The sequence below is a fragment of the Molossus molossus genome, unplaced genomic scaffold (assembly GCF_014108415.1).
Source record: "Molossus molossus isolate mMolMol1 unplaced genomic scaffold, mMolMol1.p scaffold_m16_p_16, whole genome shotgun sequence".
Taxonomy (NCBI): Eukaryota; Metazoa; Chordata; class Mammalia; order Chiroptera; family Molossidae; genus Molossus; species Molossus molossus.
The window spans coordinates 10178954-10200265 of record NW_023425351.1 but is presented as its reverse complement, the minus strand read 5'-3'; the positions used below and the strand labels follow the sequence as shown (position 1 = coordinate 10200265).

The following is a 21312-nucleotide window of genomic DNA, read 5'->3' as shown; positions in this document are numbered from 1 at the left end:
CTCGATGTGTTCCTTTCACATCGATGTTTCTCTCTCTCTCTCTGTTCCTCTCACTCCCTCCCACTCTACCTGAACAAAAAAATGGGAAAATGTCCTCGGGTGAGGATAAAAAAAAAAGACTGCATCATAGTGTAGGAAGTCTACACTATCTAAAAAGCAGTTTGTGTATTTACTAGCAAAAGCTGATTTGAATATATATAAAATACATATAAAAGATCCCAATAAATACTTGGGGAAATTATTTGTTATTAATGAATTTAACAAAAATATACAAAACCTTTCTGAAGAAAATGATAGAATTTTATGAAAGATATTAAAAAAGCTCTGCCCTGGCTGGTTTTGAGCTCAGTGGTTACAGCGTCGGCCTGTGGTCCAGAGAGACCCGGGTTCAGTTCCCGCTAAGGGCATGTACTTCGGTTGCAGTTTGTCCCTGGCCCTGGTTGGGTTGTGCAGGTGGCAGCCACTCGATGTGTTCCTTTCGCGTTGATGTTACTCTCTTTCTCTCTCTCCCTCTTGCTCTATCTGAATAAAAAATGGAAAGGGTGAGGATAAAATAAAATAAAAGGGCTAAAAGTTAAAGATGGATGGAAATACAGTATTATAAAGATACCATTTTCTCTTCACATTTATTTAGCTATTTAATTTTAACCCAATTAAAATTTCAACAGGATAGTTAGGTAAAATTTGCTTTTGAATGATAACATTTATATAGAAAAATAAACATGCAAAAATAGTTGATAACATTTTCAAAAACATTATAGTAAATAGGAATTTATCCTGCTAGTCTTAAGCTATATAGATAGTAATTAATTCTGCATATTGTTGGTAAGGTCACAGAAATGTTGGTTTAACATCTGAAAGTCAATATGTAATATACCATATCAATATTAATGGATGAAGAAGAAGCATTTGATAAAATACAACAGCCTTTTATTATATAAAACTTTCAATAGCCCTGGCCAGGTAGCTTGGTTTGTTGGAGCACCATCCTATACATCAAAAGGATGTGGGTTTAATTCCCAGTCAGGGCACATAACTAGGTTGTAGGTTTGATACTTGGTCAGGCGCATACACAACTGATCGATCTCTCTCTCTCTCTCTCTCTTCCTTTCTCCCTCTTAAATAAATTTAAAAAACAAAAACAAACAACAAACATGTTCTTGGGTGAGGATTTAAAAAGATATTCAACAGCCTGGCCGGTGTGGCTCAGTGGTTGAGCATTGACCCATGCACCATGAGGTTGCCAGTTCGACTCCCAGTCAAGGCACATGCCCAGGTTGTGGGCCAGATCCCCAGTGGAGGACATTGAGGAGGTAGCCTGTCAGTGCTTTCTCTCATCAATGTTTCTATCTCTCCCTCTCCTTTCTTCTCTTTGTGAAATCAATAAAGAAAAAAAAATTTCAACAAACTAGGAATATCTGTGAAAACCCTCCACTAAGGTAATACTTAATAGTGTAAGACTGAATGCTTTTCTTCTAAAATCAAGAAAAAGAAGGTAGTTCACTCTTGCGACTGATCCTCAACATTGCTCTTGAAGTTCTATAAAAGGTACTGAGACAAGTAAAGTATAAGCACCCAGATTGGAAAAGTAGAATAAAATTATCTCTATTGCATATATATCTCATCTTATATAACATAATGTTATATATAGACAATTAAAAGGATTCCACTAAAAATCTGTTGGAACTGATAAACTAGTGTAGTAAGGTTGCACAATGCAAGGCCAGTATATAAAAAATCAGTTGTTTAACATCCCATCCAAAAATGAAATTAAGAAAACAAATTCCACTTATAATACCATCAAAAAGACAATACAGTGATACCTCGGTTCTCGAACGCCTCGGATTTCGACCAAATCGGTATTCGACCAGGAGATTCGAGAAACTTTTGTCTTGGAATCCGAACAAATATTTGGAACTCGAACTTCCGAGATGAGCCGAGTTGAGCCGAATGGCGTTCATTCGGCCCAGCGCGCCTTGCGTGCGTCATCAGTGTGAGTTCAGAGAGAGAGTCACGCTTTGTGGAGAGAGTCACGCTTTGTGGAGAGAGTCACGCTTTACACTGAATTTAACCCTTAGACATACTGTACACTTTTATTTCTTGTTGAGACTTATGTTTTTCTACATATTATATACAAATTAGGCCAGTAAATAGGCATTTTCTGGGGCTTGGAACGAATTAATCCAGTTTCCATTATTTCCTATTGGGTTTCATTGCTTCGGTTCTCGAACAATTTGGTTCTCGACCGTCCTCCTGGAACGAATTATGTTCGAGAACCGAGGTATCACTGTACTTAAAAGATCAGGTCTTGATCATTGCAGATCGCAAAACATTGCTGAAAGAAATTACAGAAGACCTAGAAAGACACCTCATGTTCATTGATTGGCAGACTCAATTTTCTTAAGGTGGCACTACTTCCCACATTTATCTGCAGAGTCAGCACAATTCCTGTTAGATGCACTATTGTTTTTTCCTTTTGCTTAAATAGACACGCTGATCCTAAAATTAATATGGAAATGTAGGAATGCAAAATAGCCAAAACAATCTTGAAGTGAAGAATGAAGTTGGAAACATATGCTCTTATTTAAAAAGTTAATTCAGTGCTGGTACAGTGGTACTAGCCTGATAAATATATATACATGAATATGTATGTATATGAGATAAAAAATAAGTGTTTGTTTATTATCAGTTGAACCTTTGCAGTATGGTCAAGAATGCCAAGACAATTCAGTTGGGGAAATAGCCTTTTCAACAAATGGTGCTGGGACAGTGAACATGTAGAAGAATTAATTGGAACTTGTCTTCTCTGTACAACACAAATTAACTTACATGTAAAAGCTGAAATTATAAAATTCTCATGGGGTAAATCTTCATGACTTTGCAATAGGCAAAGCCTCTTCCTACAAGAATTACCATTTAGGAGAAGACACAATTCCTGCCTTTAGTCAAGATGCTTAAAATAATTGGGGAATTATACTTGCAGAAGAATTTAAGAGTCTGTGTAATAACTAATACAACAGAAATACAAAGAATTATAAGAGATGACTGTGAACAGTTATATGCCAACAAACTCGACAACCTGGAAGAAATGCATAAATTTCTAGAAAAATAAACTTCCAAGACTCAATCATGATGAAATGTAAAGTTTGAGTAGACCAATTACTACTAAGGAGATTAGATCACTAATCAAAAACCTCTTAGCCAAGAAAAGTCCAGGGCGAAATGACTTAATAGGTGAATTTTACTAAAAATTAAAAAAAAACTAATACCAGCCCTGGCCAGCTTTGCTGAGTGGTTAGAGCATCAGCCCATGGACCAATGAGTCACAGATTTAATTCCCCAAAGGGCATGTACCTTGATTACAGTTCATCCCTTGCCCTGGTCAGGGTTGTGCTGGAGGCAGCCAGTCGGTGTGGCTCTCTCACATCGATGCCCCCCCCCCTTTCTTCCCACTCTATCTGAAGATAAATAGAAAAATATCCTCAGGTGAGGATTTAAAAACAACAACAACAAAAACTAATACCAAACTTCTGAAACCCTTCCAAAACATAAAAGAGGGAGGAACATTACCAAACTCACTTAACAAGTCCAGCATCATCGTTATAACAAAGCCTGACAAAGAATGCTACAAGAAAAGAAAATTACAGGCCATTATCCCTGATGACCATAGATGCAGAAATCCTCAACGGAATATTCAACAGTACATTGAAAGAATCACACACGATGATCAATTGGGATTTATGCCAGGGATGCAGGATGATTCAGCACCCACAAATTAATCAATGGGATAATCACATTAACAAAATGAAGGAGAAAAAATCATGTGGTAAAGTTCAGCATCACCATAGTATACTGGAAGTTTTAACCAGAGCAATTAGGAAAGAAAAGAAAATGCAGAACACCCATTTGCACATGTTATTGTATATAAAGAAAACCCTTAAGACTTCAACAAAAAGCGGTTAGAACTAGTAAAAGCTTTCAGTGAATGTATGGAATACAAAACCAATATACAGAAATTAGTTGCATTTCTATTCACTAACAACGAGCTATCAGAAAGAGAATTGAAGAAAACAGTCCCATTTACAATTGCCTCCAAAAGAGTAAAATACTTTGTAATAAATTTAACCACGGAGAGGAAAGAGATTATATATATATATATATATATATATATATATATATATATATGCTGAAAACTGTAAGCCACTGATGAAAGAAATTGAAGATGACACAAATAAATGGAATGGTTTCCAGTGTTCATGAATTGGAAGAATTAACATTGTTAAAATGTCCATACTACCCAAAGTGATGTACAGATTCAATACAAGCCCTATAGAAACTCCAATGGCATTTTTCATAGAAAGAGAAAGAAAAACAATGCTGAAGTTTATATAGAACTATAAAAGACCCTGAAGTAGCTGTAACAGCCCTGAGCAAGAAGGATGCTGGAGACATCACACTTTCTGATTCCCTACAATGTTACAGTGCTATAGTAATGAAGCATATGATATTGGCATAAAAACAGACACATAGCTCAGTGGAACAGAATAGAGATCCCAGAAAACCCCCACATATATGGTCAACTATATTTGATGGGGAGCCAAGAATATGTAATGAGGAAAGGATAATTTCTTCAATGAATGGTATTAGGAAAACTGGATAGCCACATGCAAAAGAATAAAACTTGGACCCCTTATACCATATATAAAAATAAACTCAAAATGAATTAAAGATGTGAACATAATCTCTGTAACCATAAAATTTGTAGAAAATATAGGGGGTAAATTTTTTGACATTGGTCTTCGCAGTGATTTTTTTTGTTTTATACCGAAAGCAACAAAAACAAAAATGAACAAGTGGGACCACATCAAACTAAAAAGCTCCTGTACAGCAAAGGAAACAATCAACAAAACAAAAATTCACTCTATGGAATGGGAGGTAAATGTTTGCAAATCATATATCTGATAACTTATTAATGTTCAAAATATGTAAAGAATTCACAACTCAGTGTCAAAAAAATAACCCAGTTAAAAAGGCTAAGGGCCTGAAGAGACGTTTTTTTCAAAGAACACATACAAATGGCCAACAAGTACAACAGTAGAGGTGCTGTACATCGCTAATCATTAGGAAAATCAAAATCAAAACCACAGTGAGATATTGAATCACTTCAAACCTGTTAGGATGTCTATTACCAAAGCAAAAGATAACACCTCACATCTAGAATGGCTATTATCACAAAGACAAGCAATAACAAATGTTGACCGGTGAAAAAAAGAGACCCCTAGTACACTGCTGGTGGAAATGTAAAACTGGTACAGCCACTATGGAAAACAGTATGGAGGTTCCTCAGGAAATTAAAAATACCGCTATCACATGATCCAGTAATCCCATCACTGGGTATGTCCAAAGAAAATGAAGCCTTTATCTCAAAGGGATATATATCCATGTTCAATGCAATATTATTCACAGGAACCAAGATATGGAAACTTTCTAAGTGTCAATGAGTGGGTGAATGGAGTAAGAAAATGGTGGGAGGCCTGGCCTATGTGGTTCAGTGGTTGAGCGTCAGCCCATGCACCAAGAGGTCACCAGTTCAATTCCTGGTCAGGACACATGCCCAGGTTGTGGGCCAAATCCGCAGTGGGGGACATGGAGGAGGCAGCCAATTGATGTTCTCTCTCATGAGTGTTTCTCTCTTTCTCTTTCTCTCTCTCTCAAAATCAATAAGAAAAAAAGAAAATGGTGGGAAAGAAATTATATATATATAATTTGCATATTTTATATATATATATATATATGGGTTATTATATAAAGAAGGAAATTATGCGTTTTGCAAAAATGTGGGTTAACCTGGAAGGCATAATTATATCAAATAAGCCAGACAGAAACAAATACTGCATGGTATTCCCGATAGTATGTAGAATCTATCTTTTTTTTTTTGAAAAAAGACAAACTCATAGAAACAATAGGAAAGTAGTTGCTGGGGGTGGGGGAATAGGGAGAGGTGGTTGCTAAAAGGATGCAAATTTTCAGGTATAGGGTTAATATCTGAGGATGTAATGTATAACATGGTGACTATAGAGGTAACACTGTATTGTACAGTTGAAATTTGGCAATAGAGTAGAATTATAGTGTCATCTCCCCTTTCACCCAAAAAGGTAAGTGATATATGTGTTAATTAACTCAAAGGAGGGACTCCTTTCACAGTGTATATATATGTCAAATCATCACATTGTACACTTTAAATATCTTAGTTTTTTCAACAATGTATCAAAATAAAATGAGACAAAAACCTACACACTATTTCTTTTATTTTTTTTCTAGTTAGTTTTTAAACATTTTTGTGTGATGGGTAAATTCACACACAGCATATTGACTAGCACATTATACCACTTAGTAATACTTTCGAAGTCTTTATTGAGATTTGGTTTATTTATTTATTTATTTTTGTATACTGAAACTATGAGTTATGTAAGCTCACTCAGCGGTATGTGGTGTTTTGTTTTGTTTTTACTTTGAATGGTGAAACCACCCAAGAACTACCACTTTATCCATAACATGGATTCATCCACACATAGGAAGAAGGTTCTTCATCTTTAAAAGACATTATCCTAGAAAAAGGCATAAACAAATGTTTTGCTTATAATTTCAAAAGGTTTATAGGTCTAATTTCAGGAGCTCTGGTACAAAGAATGTATACCATTGAAATGTATCCTCACTTAAACAGTGTGCTTTCTAACATTTAGTACGGACCCTTAAATTTTAAAGTGCTTTGTAGTAATAAATTTCTAAAATCCATTTGAAGAATGTAAAGTCCAGAATTTTACATTTTAACTAAAACAATTCATTCTCTCTTAGAGAAAATATCCATATGCTGTCTGAAGAAAAACAGAGAATAATGCTGTTAGAACGAGTAAGTAAATTGTTTTAAGTGCAATATTTTGTACGTTCACTGTGCGAATGCAATTAAATAAACCTTATCTGAAAACCTCTGTGTTTATAAATTAGATTGTTCTTATTGGTTATTTCTGTAGTTAGTATTTTGAGAAGTGGCTAAACATTTGGCAATATTATTTCAAGCCTCTTATTTGTCATAGCTTTACAATAAATGAAGTCCGTATTAGAGAATAAAAGGTTAGTGGTCTATATAAAATAAATATATACAATAATAGTTTCAGTACTTCAGAATTCATTAAAACATAAGTATGAATTCTGCATATTTCAAAATCAAAGCATTAGATACTTACCTGAATTGTCCAAAAATAGGTTATGTGAATGATGAAGAAAAGTTGTGTTTTTTATAGAGATTAATTGAAATGAACATGAAAAAAAATGGTCATAAGTGCTTTCCTCCCAATTCTATCAGATAATAATGTAATTTTTATTTAAATTTAACATATCTTTGTTTATAGAGCACTACTTATTCCTTAGGTTTTTAAGATTTTCAGCATTATTTTTTGCTCTTTACAAGCTTATTTTAAAGAATCTAGTCAAAATTGTACAGCTTCGTGTTCTAGCATGCATTTTTGTTGTTGTTATTAAAAGGTTGTATAATTACTTACATCAGAATCAACTGGAATATATGCAAATCCCTCTTCTTAGGCCAGACCTGCTAGCAGAGTCTTTGGGGATAGATCTCAGATATTTACTGTATACTTAAATATTACACAGTGATACGACTCTTTTGCATATTAAACTTTTAGAACCCTTGGCTTAGGTACATGTACCTTAGTAAATTGCTCTAATTATCTTTTAAGCCAGTAAATAATTAAAACAGTGGGAATGAATCTATTAAAAAAATATTGCCCATTAACTTTTTATACTAGGACCAAACAGTAATCTGAAGTTGAGGAAAATTTTGTCAGTCATTATGTTGAGATTTGAGTAGGTACAAGGATAAACCACAGGTCTCTCTTTTTTTCTGTGCAGACATTACAATTAAAAGAAGAAGAAAACAAGCGATTAAATCAAAGACTGGTAAATTTTTTCTTGCCCAATTGTTCTTAACATTTAAAAATTTTTTTATTGTATTTCATCATAAAGATCTACCATCAGAAGAATGTATGGTTTTATTCATTTATTTATAGCAGCTTTGTTGAACCATGTTGGTCATTAACTAGTGACAGTGTACCTGACCAATATAATTTTAAAAGCAGTGAACCAAAATCAAGACAGTTTTTTCTGATTATTAATAAGCTATAATCTCTTAGGACTGTATGTGTTTATAGCATCAATTAAGATTCTTGATAACCCTTTTGAAAATTATGTTCACTCAAGTGTCCATAATTAATATATTGTATCCATTCATGAGTCCTTGTTTTTTTAACTGAAGATATTTGAACCTGACACCTTCCATTAGTTACCCTGTATGGTCTGCTACATTACCTTGGCTTTACTCTAACCTGTGAATTTAACCAAATACTCGAACAGTCATTTTTAGTCAGTCTTTTATGTTTTAATGAAGCAATTAATGTTTCTCAAATTCTAATAATTACAGTTTACAAGGAAATAGGAACAGTTTAAGGCCTGTCTTGTAGGGAAACACTTTCTTCCATATGCCTTTCTTAACTTGAACAACAAAAATTAATTCTCTAGTGATTATTTGTAAGTCATTACCTTATTGCCATAATAATCTTAAGACTATTTGATATTTTTATAAGCAGAGCAAACTTTTTTCAAAAAGACTTAGAAGAATTGCCTGACCTAGACATCACTCAACATTTTGTTGTATGTTGTATTCCCAATAGCATATAAGCTCTTTGGGTAAGGGTTTTAGTCCATTTTTTTCATTACTGTATTCTTAGGACCTAGGATCATAACGGGTAGAGTCCCCAGTACATGCTTGAGAAATGTTTATGAATGAAAGAGTTTTGCTCTTCAGATCCAAAGAGTGTCTCAATGGAAATCATATTTTTGTATCGATTTACAACTATATTCACAGTGCATCCTCGAATCTAAACCCTCATTTTAATAAATTTATGAAAAAGTTAAGTATTTTTTTTAGAAAGAGGAAAGGAGAGAGAGAGAACCATTGATGTGAGAGAAAAACATCGATTGGCTGTCTCCTGCATGCCCCCCAATGGGGATTGAGCCCCAAACCCCCCAGGCATGTGCCCTGACCAGGAATCAAACTGGGACCTCCCAGTCCATGGTATGATGCTCAATCCACTGAGCCACACTGGCCAGGAAAAAGTTAATCTTTTTAAAAAATCTAAACTTGAATACATTCTGAAAAATGGATGGTCAAACTTATCTTTACTAGCAGTATATAGACCATTTAGATGATTTTAATAATCTTGCCATACAATTTTAGGCCTTTCTAGTAATTTGTTATAGTTTTTTTCTCTCTCGTTTTTAATCACTAATTGAGACCCTACATTGTTTGAGTTAGTGTTCAGAGGGAAATGGAAAAAATTCTGAGCATCAAAATTAGACTGGATATTAACAAAGAGAAATCTATTCAATACCATTTGTTGATTTGTTCAGTTAGGTGCGTGGCCCACTCTGCTTGGAAAGTATATGTGTCAGTCTCTTTCCCTGTGAAACTTTTAAGATTAAATATGTAATTGTAAATAAAATATAATTCTATATTATTTTTAATCCAGCCAAATTGGATTCAGAAAATAATATAAAGTAAAAGTGTAGGTAGTTTTGTCCACTGAAAGTAATTGTTGAAGGAAAGGAATTATATTAATGAACTATATAAATTTGGGTTTTTAAAACTTCAAAGAGAGACAATATGTATAACATTGAACAAAATTTTTGTAATAAGAACCTAATAAATGTCATGGTTTAATTTTATAAACTTTATAAACTGTTTATTTTTTTTTAGATGTCTCAGAGCATGTCTTCGGTATCCTCAAGGCATTCTGAAAAGATAGCTATTAGAGAGTAAGTATTTCATTTATATTTTATGGGGGTTATTTTTTTAGACCGAACTGAATAATGTTGAATTGTATTGGCAATGAAAAAAATTATTAAAAAACAAGGTTTTTCTAAACTATTATTTCTGGTAATGTTAAGATTGCATTAGAAATATTTTCTATTAGAGCTTTAATTATCATTTATGTATAAATATTCCCGAAGTTTTTTTGGCTCTAGTTCACTTTTCAGCTGGTGCCATTGCTTTTAAAAATTCCATTTATCTCCTTAGTCTTCTTAAAATTAAGATTGGAGAGGCTTGACTTTTTTTTTAATCCTCACCCTAGGATACTTTTCCATTTATCTTCAGATAGAGTGGGAGGACATGGGGAGAGAAAGAGAAAGAGAGAAACATTGATGTGAGAGAGAGACATCTATTGGCTGCCTTCTGCCTCATGACCAGGGCCAGGGACCGAACCACAACCGAGGTACGTGCCCTTGACTGAAATGAAACCTGTGACTGGTCCTAGGACCGACACTCTTAACGGCTGAGCCAAACCAGCCAGGGTGAGAGTCTTGAGTTTTGTTTGTTTTGTTTTTATCCTCACCTGAGGATATTTTTTCATTTTTTGTTCAGATAGAGTGGGAGGGAGAGAGAGGAAGAGAGAGAGAAACATCGACTTGAAAGGGACACATCAAGTGGTCGCCACCCGCACGACCCAACCAGGGCCGGGGACAAACTGCAACCGAGGTACATGCCCTTAGCGGGAACTGAACCCAGGTCTCTCTGGGCCGCAGGCCGACGCTCTAACTGCTGAGCCAAACCGGCCAGGGCAAGAGTCTTGAGTTTTTTAAGTTACAATGTTTTCTCAATTTTATTGTTCAGCTGTTATTTCACTGATATACTAAAAATTCATAATATGTTAAATTTATGAATTTAGAGCATCTTCCTGGATCAAATTACCCCATATTAATATATTGGTTTTTGATGTGGGCTATTTAAAAGGAGAGTGTCTGGAATAATTAAAGCATTGTTAGCAACTCATGAATAGTCATTTTCCTATACCTGTCAGGACTGAAAAAAAAAATAAGTAAACTAAAAATATATATATATATATATATATATATATTTTTAATCCTCACCTGAGGATATTTTTTCATTTATCTTCAGATAGAGTGAGTTGGGGAGAAAGAAACATTGTGAGAGAGACACATCCACCGGCTGCCTCCCACACAACCCCTACCACAGCCAGGGACCAAACCACAACCGAGGTACGTGCCATTGACCGAAATCAAACTTGAGACTCTTTGGTCCAGGAACCACGCTCTAACTGCTGAGCAAAACCAGCCAGGGCAGTAAACTAAATATTTTAAATATTTTGTCTATAATAGATCTGTTGACCAAATTTTTGATACAAATAATTATTAGAATTTTATCTTTTCTCAATGATTTGAAAGGGTAGTATCTGACTTTACCTACCAGCTCTATGTCAAATCAAATCAATTTTTGCTGTTTCAGAGATTTAGAGAGAGAGGATCTTTATTTTTTAAATATGCTTTTATTTATTTTTGAGAGAGGGGAAGGAGAGAGAGAGATAGAAACATTGGTGTGAGAGAGAAACATTGATTGGCTGCCTCCTGCACACCCCCTACTGGGGATTGAGCCGACAACCCGGGCATGTGCCCTGACCAGAAATCCAACGGGGGACCTCTCAGTCCATGGAACAACGCTCAATCCACTGAGCCGTACTGGTAGGGCAAGAGGGAGATGAACTTTAGAAAAATAGAAAGGAAGAAAAACTTTTCTCAGAGGGGCCCCATCTACTTTTTTAAAGTTATCTTCTGGTGTTTAGCCAAAGTAGTACCTTCACATCTTGCTAGGTAGGCAGCAGATATTTTCAGGGTACATAATTATTGAATTAAAAACTGTTATCATTCAAAAGCTTCCCCAGTGATTTCAATGATGTATTAAGTGTAGAACCTACTAAATTAAATTATTTTAACAACTAAGGAATTCAACAATAACTTTCAACAGCTTTTGATACATACTTAGAACATTTCTAAAAATGACTGAAGAAACAGATACCACTTAAAGCATATTGGCAGTGGTATCATTTCTTTTCTTGCTCCTGTCTTTGAGGCCTTCACCCTAAACTAGTAATTTCCATTGTTTAAACCTAATTAACAACATAAACCTTGCTCAATTGGCTTTTCTTTCAAATTGAAGAGCACTATACTTGGAGACTGGAGAAATAGTATAGAGTAATTTCTTTGCCACTGTTTCATATGACTAGATGAACTGCAGTGGGGGTTTATTCTTCCTCATTTTTTTCTTTTTTATCTTTAAAGAATGGGTAGTATTACAAATTTTATTTTTAAAAACTTTTGGTCTTTGACAGTAGCTGGCATCATTCTTTGAACATCTTCTATAAATGACCAGCACTCCCATTAGGAGCTGGGTAGAATAAAAAAAATACATATCATGTAAATGTGAAAATTAATATTGCATTGATAATATTTCAATATATAGTTTAACACTGCAGAATATATACTTAAAGTTTTCAGGATAGGGAATAGTAACTTTTGGGGCAATAAAATGACATTGCTCTTTTTAGTTTTCAGGTGGGAGATTTGGTACTCATTATCCTAGATGAACGCCACGACAATTATGTATTATTTACTGTTAGTCCAACCTTATATTTTCTGCATTCAGAGTCTTTGCCTGCCCTGGATCTCAAACCAGGTGAGGGTGGTAAGTGTCACATTCATAACTAAAATAAACCTGAAGTGGAGAGAACATATTAAAGATTTTTCTTCCCTGTCTAAATATATCTGAATTAAATTAGAGGGAAATTTGCTTAATCTGTTTGTTTATAAAATCTGCAGTATCCACATTGTTTTCCTTAATCCTACTGACAATTCAAAATCAACATAGTTAATGCAGTTGGGCCAAATATCTCATATCCTAGCAACTGCAGAATTAAATTGTCACAATTTTTATATAAATACAGCCTATTTAAGCATACATGTTTATTTGTTTATAACATTACCTTTTTTTTGAAAATTATAAAATGTCTTTTCTATCTTATTTATCATCCCGTATTTCTACTTTACTTTTTATTAAATTTGTCAATACTTAAATATTTTTTTATTTATTTTTTTATCCTAACCCGAGGACATTTTTCCATTTTTTTGTTCAGGTAGAGTGGGAGGGAGAGAGAGGAACAGAGAGAGAAAGAGAAACATCGATGTGAAAGGAACACATCGAGTGGCTGCCACCCGCACAACCAACCAGGGCCGGGGACAAACTGCAACCGAGGTACATGCCCTTAGCGGGAACCGAACCCGGGTCTCTCAGGACCGCAGGCCGATGCTCTAACCGCTGAGCCAAACTGCCAGGGCAATACTTAAATATTTTTAAAAGACAGTAATAAGCTTTGTTACAATATACTGAATTATAATGTCTATTATCTATTCCTTTTTTTTTCCCTCTATTGATTTTAAGAGAGAGGAAGTGAGAGGGAGAGAGAGACAGAAACATCGATGAGAGAGAACACTGATTGGCTGCCTCCTGCATGCCCCCCACTGGGGATCTGGCCCACAACCTGGGCATGTGTCCTGACCAGGGATCGAACCAGCAATCTCTTGGTGCATGGGCTGACGCTCAGCCACTGTGCCACACTGGTCGGACTATTATCTATTACTTTTAAAACATATCTACCAAGTTTAAATAATTTGCAGTTCTGCTGAAGGCTTTAATAATTATGAGATGCATCTATGGACCAATGATTCCTAAGTCTGCTGAACTGTTTTCACCAATCAGGTATAAATCTTCGAAAATAATTTAGACCACTTAATAATATAGCCTAAAATTATGCTAAAAATAAATAGCTCTTTGCTACCACAACCTTTTTTTTTTTTTTTTTTTAATGTTTTTATTGATTTTTAAAGAGAACAAGGAGAGAGAGATAAACATTGATGAGAGAGAAATATCAATTGGCTGCCTCCTACATGCCTCCTACTAGGGATTGAGCCCACAACCCAGGCGTGTACCCTGACCAGAAATCACACACAGCTTCTTGGTGCATGGGTTGATACCCAACCAATGTGCCCTACCAGCCAGGCATAAACTGTCATTACCCCCTACCCCTCCACTTTTCCTAGTACCTATTTTCCTACCTCAAAATAAGAGAAAAGATGAAAGGGCAGGGGGTTATTGTTTCAGTAATCTGCTATCACTATACTGACCAATATTAAACATCAATTTTCTTTGCCAGCCCCATGTAGTTATCATTCCAATTAGGGAGAGAAAACAATAACAGATGTCCTAATTTTCTCCCTCTCACACTGATTGTTTAATGATGTGTGGTACATGTTTTCAGGTCCAGCCTCTTCTGTTCCCAGTCCTATGATAGGCTTTTGTTCGACTTGTGGAAACCGTTGTCTGTGTTTCTGTGTGGCAGCCTACTGCTTGGCTGCATTCCTCTTCATAGCTATTTCTGTTCTCTCATTTGCTTATATGTGCATTTTCAAATCTCCCCTAGAGGAAAAGAATATAAAATTTCAGATGAAATTGTGTTAGGACAAAGATTTCACATTCTGCCTATGGTTTTAACTGATTGTTTCAGGATATACACCAGTTAGTAGGCCATGATTTTTGTATTTTAAAAGCTTGTGGGGAATAATGTTTACCATTTAGAAGGAACGTTTTTCCACTGTTAAGCTCTTGGAACAGTGATAAAGTAATCATTCAATGAACAGGAGCCTCAGGTAAGCTGGGTCTCTTCTCATCTTCATCCCCAGTTAGTCCAGAGGGAAACCATATCATTAGGTTAAAGTAGGCACATAAACATCTAAATAGCACTAGACAAAAGTGATAGGGGAAGGGATCCTTCCTATTACTATTCAATTTTTCCTGTTACTTTGAAGAATTCAAAAAAAAACAGAATTGCTACCCTGGGATACTTCACCTAAATAAGAAAACAAGAATATATGCTTCTTTAGATTGCTGTTCTTATTTAGAATGATAACCTGGTCAAATACCAATTTCTGAAATAGCCCAATGTCACATGATTACTCTGTTGTGGCTGTTGGTAGTGGGTTATAGAGATTGTCCATAAATATGTACATATTTCATGTAACCATGAGAAATGAGAAAGTTTTGTACCTTGAAAACAATGAATTTGAATTTTTTCTTTTTGTGTTTTTGTGTGTGTGTGTGTGTGTGGGGGGGGGGTTATTTATTTATTTATTTTCTTTCTTGATTTTAGAGAGAGAGGAAGGGAGAGGGAGAAAAAAAGATAGAAACACCGATGGGAGAAAACATCGATTAGCTGCCTCCTGCATGCCCTCAGTGGGGATCTGGCCTAGAACCTGGGCATGTGCCCTGACTGGGAATCGAACTGTTGACCTCCTGCTGCATGGGTCGACGCTCAACCATTAAGATACATCAGCTGGTGTGGGTTTTGCTTTTTTTTTCTTTAAAATTTTTTTTTTCTTTATTGATTTTAGAGAGAGGGGAAAGGAGAAGGAGAGAGAGAGAGAGACATCGATGAGAGAGAACATTGATTGGCCGCCTTCTGCATGCCCCCCACAGGGGATCGGGCCCACAACCTAGGCATGTGCCCTGACTGGGAATTGAACTGGAGACCTCATTGTGCATGGATTGATGCTCATCCACTGAGCTGTTCAGCACCAGCTGGGCTGTTTTTTTACTTAAGCTCTTTACTTGAAAATAATTTTTAAATTTACCAAAAAATAGCATAATGAGTATAGTACCAAAAACACCCATAAACGTTTACTCATGTTCATCTTTTATTAACATTTTTCCTCATTTCTAGTATGTCTATATGTGTATGTCTAAATGTACAAATACATAAATATATACATGTGTTGTGTGATATTTTTGTTTTCAGAACCATATTGAGGCTATGTTATTTCATGGTACTTTATATATTTTCAGTGTGCCTATCCTAAGGATAGGGAGAGAATTCAGTGTTTACATTTTTTAAATACTCACTATATACGCAGAGATTCACAGTGCACATTATCATTTTAACGGCTTTCACAAGTCTTGCAGATAAAAATTGTTTAACAATCTTACCATGGAACTCCATACCCTCCCTACTCTACCCACCCACCCCACACCCTCTTTTTTTTTTTTTGAGGAATTCAGAGCAGAGGATACCAGTTGGGATAATGCTACCCTCCCCCTTTGCCATTGCCTTAGGGATGTGTGGATTACCAGAGTGTTTTTATGCCTGAGACAGTGGTACTTATTAGTTCTTATACCTAAAGCAGTAAGCATTTTATTTTAGAATGATTATTTTCAGAAACAATTAATTGTTTAAAATGCTATATTACTCAGTATAGTATTTTTCACATTGTGTAGTCCACAGGCTTCTATCTATAATGTGATAATCTGTTTGTACGTTTCTGATTGTTTTTCAGGATATCTTTTATTTATGTTTATGTTTATAGAATAAAAATCAAGCTTGTCTTCTCTTGGGAATCTCAAAGTCTTTAGCCTAAACAGATAAAGTATTAGTCAAAGACTATTGAAAGAAACTTTCTGATAATTTCTGATGATTTTAAAGAGAATGAGTATTTATTTACCTCTTCTTAGTTTGTCATACTTGGGCTCTCTGAGGGCTAGCTTTTTCATCCTGTCTCCTCCTACATTTTCCATCTCCCTTTTTGAGTACTACTCTTGTAGACTTACTTTGCTTCTTAACCCTTGTTAGTTATTTATTGTGCACTGACTGTGTTCACACTGCCCTGCATAGCACTGTGGGGTACAGATGTGAGAAAGGTGCAGCTCCTGCCCTTGATCACTAGTGTTAAAAGCACTGCTTCTCAAAAAGCAGGGCTTTTCTTAGAATCTGGAAAATAAATTTTGTCTGCATAACTTTGTCTGCTTTCAGAATAGGAAAGGTCCTCTTTGTTAGCACATTCAGTAGATGACACTGTTGAACTAATTTAGAATTTAGATTTGTTTTTAATTTATACTTAGATTATTTGTATTTCTTTAACTTTGTTAGCTCTGTGATTTGACTTACCACCTATATTTAATGAGTAAATAAAGTCAAAATTACTGGTTGAAAAGTAGAGTGAATTCAGTGTTGTTTTGGAAGTGGTTACACATTTTCCTGATTTCAGCCATTTTAATTCTTACACATTCTCCCATTCTTGGAATTGCATTCATTTGTTTTGATTCTGACAGTTACATTTTATGATAATTATAACTTATGTACTTTTAAAAAGAAACTAACGATTTTATTTAATAGCTTCAGGTGTATCTAGAAGACCCTGGGTTCTTGGGAAAGTAATGGAAAAGGAATACTGTCAAGCCAAAAAGGTAAAAACCATGTTAATATGTTATAAACCAAGGAATTATGTAGAGCATTCTTATACTACTTTATATAGAAATCTTGAATAGTGCTGTCCTTGGTCTTTTTGCTCAGTTGAGTTAGATCTTGAATTTAATGGATGTGAGTTTGAACCAGCAATTTTACAAGTATTAATGTTTTTTTATGTTTAGGTAGTGGAGGTAGATAACCAGCAATTTATTCATCTGTATTGCCAACCTACTACAAGTTACTGTTCTATGACCATTGGTATTAGTGTTATTTGGAAAAAATGAACACAGCCTGTTGATTAAAAGTGAATCTGTTTATAAAGTTAATATTTTATTGTTTTCATATGCTACTCCCATTGATGTAACGTATTGAGGGCTAAAGTGCACCTGACTATAATATCAGCAATGGAAATGCAATGCAATCAGTGAAATCTAGTGAGCATTCTTCCTAACTCACTGTAATTTGGGGCCCCTTTGCTCCAAAACACTAATAGAACTTAAACTGTGTAGTGTTGAGGGTTTTTGTTTTTGGGGGGTTTTCTTGGATACTTTAAAATAATGACTTATGGCTCACTTTATACTATATTCTTTCTTCCATCAGTATTAGTGGCTCAATATATCTTCACTTGCATAGTTTGACAAAGGGCCCCCATCCCCACCCCGCCCCACCCAATACTTTAGCATGGACTAGTATGATATGATGGTACCTGTATAATTTGGTTTCTTTCCTTCTTAGGCACAAAACAGATTTAAAGTTCCTTTGGGAACAAAATTTTACAGAGTGAAAGCTGTGTCGTGGAATAAGAAAGTATAACTTATGGAAGAAATTAATACAGTCTGACATTTTCCTGATGTATTCTACAGTGTTTATTCATCACTCCAAAAACAGCAAGCCATCTTTTTATACAAAAATCAACATTACAGTATGCTTTATTGATGTATATCATTTACTTTTTAACTGGCTACATACACTTTGAAATTCAACAAGACCCTTGGCTGAATTAAAATGGTTTTGTTACTGTTTTTACCCAAATAACTAGAAATGCGGACCAAACTAGTTCATTTCTCAAAGGGCATACCCTGTGCATTGTGGCTTATGATTAGCCATATTACTTGCCTGTTACCATATACATTAGCTTGAACTTAGATAGTAAATGTTAGTTGTTATTACCAGCATTTGTCCTTTCGTGAAATCAGTATCAAACACTTGCACTCTTAACACATTCTTTATAAAATGTATAAATTCTTCGAAACTATTTAAAGAGTATTATTGCATGCAGATAATCATAATTTTGAGTTTGCCTCTGTAGATTACTAAAGCAAATTGTTTCATTTATTATTTTAAATGCCCTTTGATGTTTCCAAGCAAAAAAGAACTCAATTTGATTGATTTTTTTTAGGTCAGCCATAATCAGCAGTCTTTAAAAGCAGGATTGGTCACCTGGGTTCTAAAGAGAAGAGTCTATGCTAGTGACACTTTCGAATGCAGCACTGAAACCTTCCTAATATCTTCATTATTCTGTTTAGAGTAATTAAATTAATGAAATTATAATTCATGGTTCAGCTTCAGAAAAAATCAGTCATTGTACATTACCCATGTAGAGGTCATTTAAATAACAAATATTGTATTGTAAAAGACATGTAGAATTTTAAAACAATAAAGATTTGAACCTGTAAATGTGTGTGCCTTTTAAGAAGGATACATTTCTAATATATTTGAGTGATTGCTGGGTGTGGGAAAAATTTGTTCTGTATTATAGCAAAAGAAACATGTTAATTACAAAAATGTTCCTTAATTATATACTATGTAACAGGGTAAAACAGTGTTATGTAGAATAGAATTGTGTAAACTAGATCTTTAGACAAATTGTCATGTTGCAAAGGTATTTAAATGAGTTGGTTGAGTTGGATAAAACTTGTTGAGGTTTGTTGCTAGAGTACAATAAAATAATTTTTTTTTCCAGAAAATATTTAATTTCTTCATAAAAATAAGTTAAATATTTTTTTAAATATGTATGTCTAATAGTACAAAAATGGAAGAAACACCATGGTGTATAGAAAACTGAATTTGACATATTAATGAATAAATGAACAAATGACTTCACATGTTTCTATTTAATCCTTTCAGCAAAGAATACCAAAACAATAAATTACTTTATATACAGAGTGGTTTTTTTTTTTATTTTTTTTTATTAAAGCAGATTTGGTTGGGTCTAAATGCGTCTGTCAGGTGGGCCATTTTTACTTAATTGGTGCCCTTGAAATTTAATATGTGGTCATTGTGCTGTGGATTTATGGTGGACTGACACATGGCATCAAATCCTTCTCATTAATTTTGCTCTTTAATTTTGTTGCTTATAGTTTTTCTTATATCTTGTCAGTGTTCACATATACATATAAAAAGCAAAAAGGAAATGTAGTTTTCTTTGTTAAAAAGAAGAAAAGTGAATCCTGAAAATAAAAGCATCAATTGTATCCTTACCTTTGGGTGATTAAGGAAAATGTGCCATGAGCTTTGCCATCAGAATGTTTGCATTCCAGGTCTAGTTATAACTTAATTTGGGGAAAGTTGTATAAACTCTGAACCCAGTTTTCTCATGTATAAAATAGTGTAATCATAGGACCAACCTTACAGGGTTAATTTGAAGATTAACTGATAGAAATTATAAATCTAAAGTGCTTTGGAAAAAAGTAGTCAGAGAGATGGTGGCAGGTAGGACCAGAGCGAGGATGTGTGAGTGTATGAAAGTGTGAGCGGGTGTGAGTGTGAGTGGACGTGAGTGTAGATGAGCAACCACAAGCAGTGCAGAAACGTGGGGCAGAGAGTTCCTGTGCAGTGGATGGGGAGCAGCTGGCTACTGTGGTAAGCAGTTTGTCAGGCACTGCTTGCTGTGTGGCTACCATTTTGGAAGATCTCTGGTCTATGGGAGGAGACAGCAGGGAGCAGCTAGAGCTGAGCGACCTGAGTCCACCTGAGTGCACCTTGCACGATTAGACCAATAGGCCACACTCTGTCAACACAGACCAGTGTTCAGTGGGGGCACTATGGAGGTGCCTTCAGTGTTTGCTGCAACCAGCCAGGGGCCAAGCACCACCCCCATAGCAGCAACTTGATTGGAGCCAAGCACAATCTCCCACAGTAGCAGCCCAGTCAGCTGAGCACCACCCCCAGCAGTAATGGTGCTAGCTTGGGAGCGCAGCACCTTCCCCCACAGCAGCAGTGACTGGGCGGAGTGGAGCCTCAACCCCAACATCAACAGAGGCTTGGGAGAGGACATCCATCCCCAGGCAGCAGCAGCAGAGGATGATCAGGACTGGTGCCCTAGCCCAACCAGCAGCAAGGCTTGGGCAGCTGAGGCCTGCCCTTGACAACTGCACAGTGGGTTTGGCCTGGAGCCCCCAGCCCCCCATCAGCAGCAAAGTCCCAGGAGCTGAGCATCCTCAGCCCCCAACAGCAGCAGAGGATTGGGAGCTCAGAGCACACTAGCAGTACCAGCAGTAAAAGCACAAACTGGGAGCTGACACTCACTCCCAACATCAGCAGCAGCTGATCAGGAGCTGAGCCCCACCAGGCAGCAGCACACCCCAGCAGTGCCCCAGCAAAATCCATGCATCCCAGCAGTGCTCCAGTGGGACTAACGACTACAACAGCACAACAGTGGGACCCACCCACCCACTGCAGAAGCTCCTACCACAATAGACAAATACCAGCCCCCAGTTGTCAATCCTCCAGGACCCACAGCAGCAAGAGGCACCACACACCAAAACAGTCTGGGAGGCACAAAAGCCTTATTTGATACACACTGACCTGCCTACACATTCCTACATACTTCACCGGGCCTAGAACTACCAGCGTGCTAAAATGGCAAGACAACACCCAAATGAAAGAAAAGGAGGAATCCCTAGAAAAAGAACTACATGAAATGGAAGAAAGTAATTTGATAAAGAATTCAAAGCAATGATTTTAAGGGTGCTCAAACCATTTAGTGAGAACTACAAGCAACTTAAGAATTATGAAGAGCTCAGTGGGAACTACATCAGCTTAAAAAAAGGGGTAGAAGCTATGAATAAAAATCAAGAGGAATTAAAGACTGGCA

At 35.8% G+C, this 21312-nt stretch overlaps 1 protein-coding gene across 9 annotated transcripts in view; it reads left to right on the top strand.

Moving 5' to 3' along the window:
- RB1CC1 (RB1 inducible coiled-coil 1) overlaps nucleotides 1-19314 on the top strand; it is an 88143-nt gene extending 68829 nt beyond the window's left edge. For 2 of the 9 annotated variants that reach the window (XM_036264254.1, XM_036264255.1), the window contains exons 16-21: nucleotides 6856-6910; nucleotides 7927-7974; nucleotides 9830-9888; nucleotides 12474-12610; nucleotides 17145-17215; nucleotides 18616-19155. In XM_036264254.1, the coding sequence (XP_036120147.1) occupies nucleotides 6856-6910; nucleotides 7927-7974; nucleotides 9830-9888; nucleotides 12474-12610; nucleotides 17145-17215; nucleotides 18616-18747 (502 nt within the window). In that variant the 3' untranslated portion in view covers nucleotides 18748-19155. Of the gene's footprint in view, nucleotides 1-6855; nucleotides 6911-7926; nucleotides 7975-9829; nucleotides 9889-12473; nucleotides 12611-17144; nucleotides 17216-17951 lie in introns of all 9 variants that reach the window. The other 7 variants (XM_036264247.1, XM_036264248.1, XM_036264253.1 and 4 more) reach the window with 6 other exon arrangements.
- Nucleotides 19315-21312: the final 1998 nt, after the last annotated feature.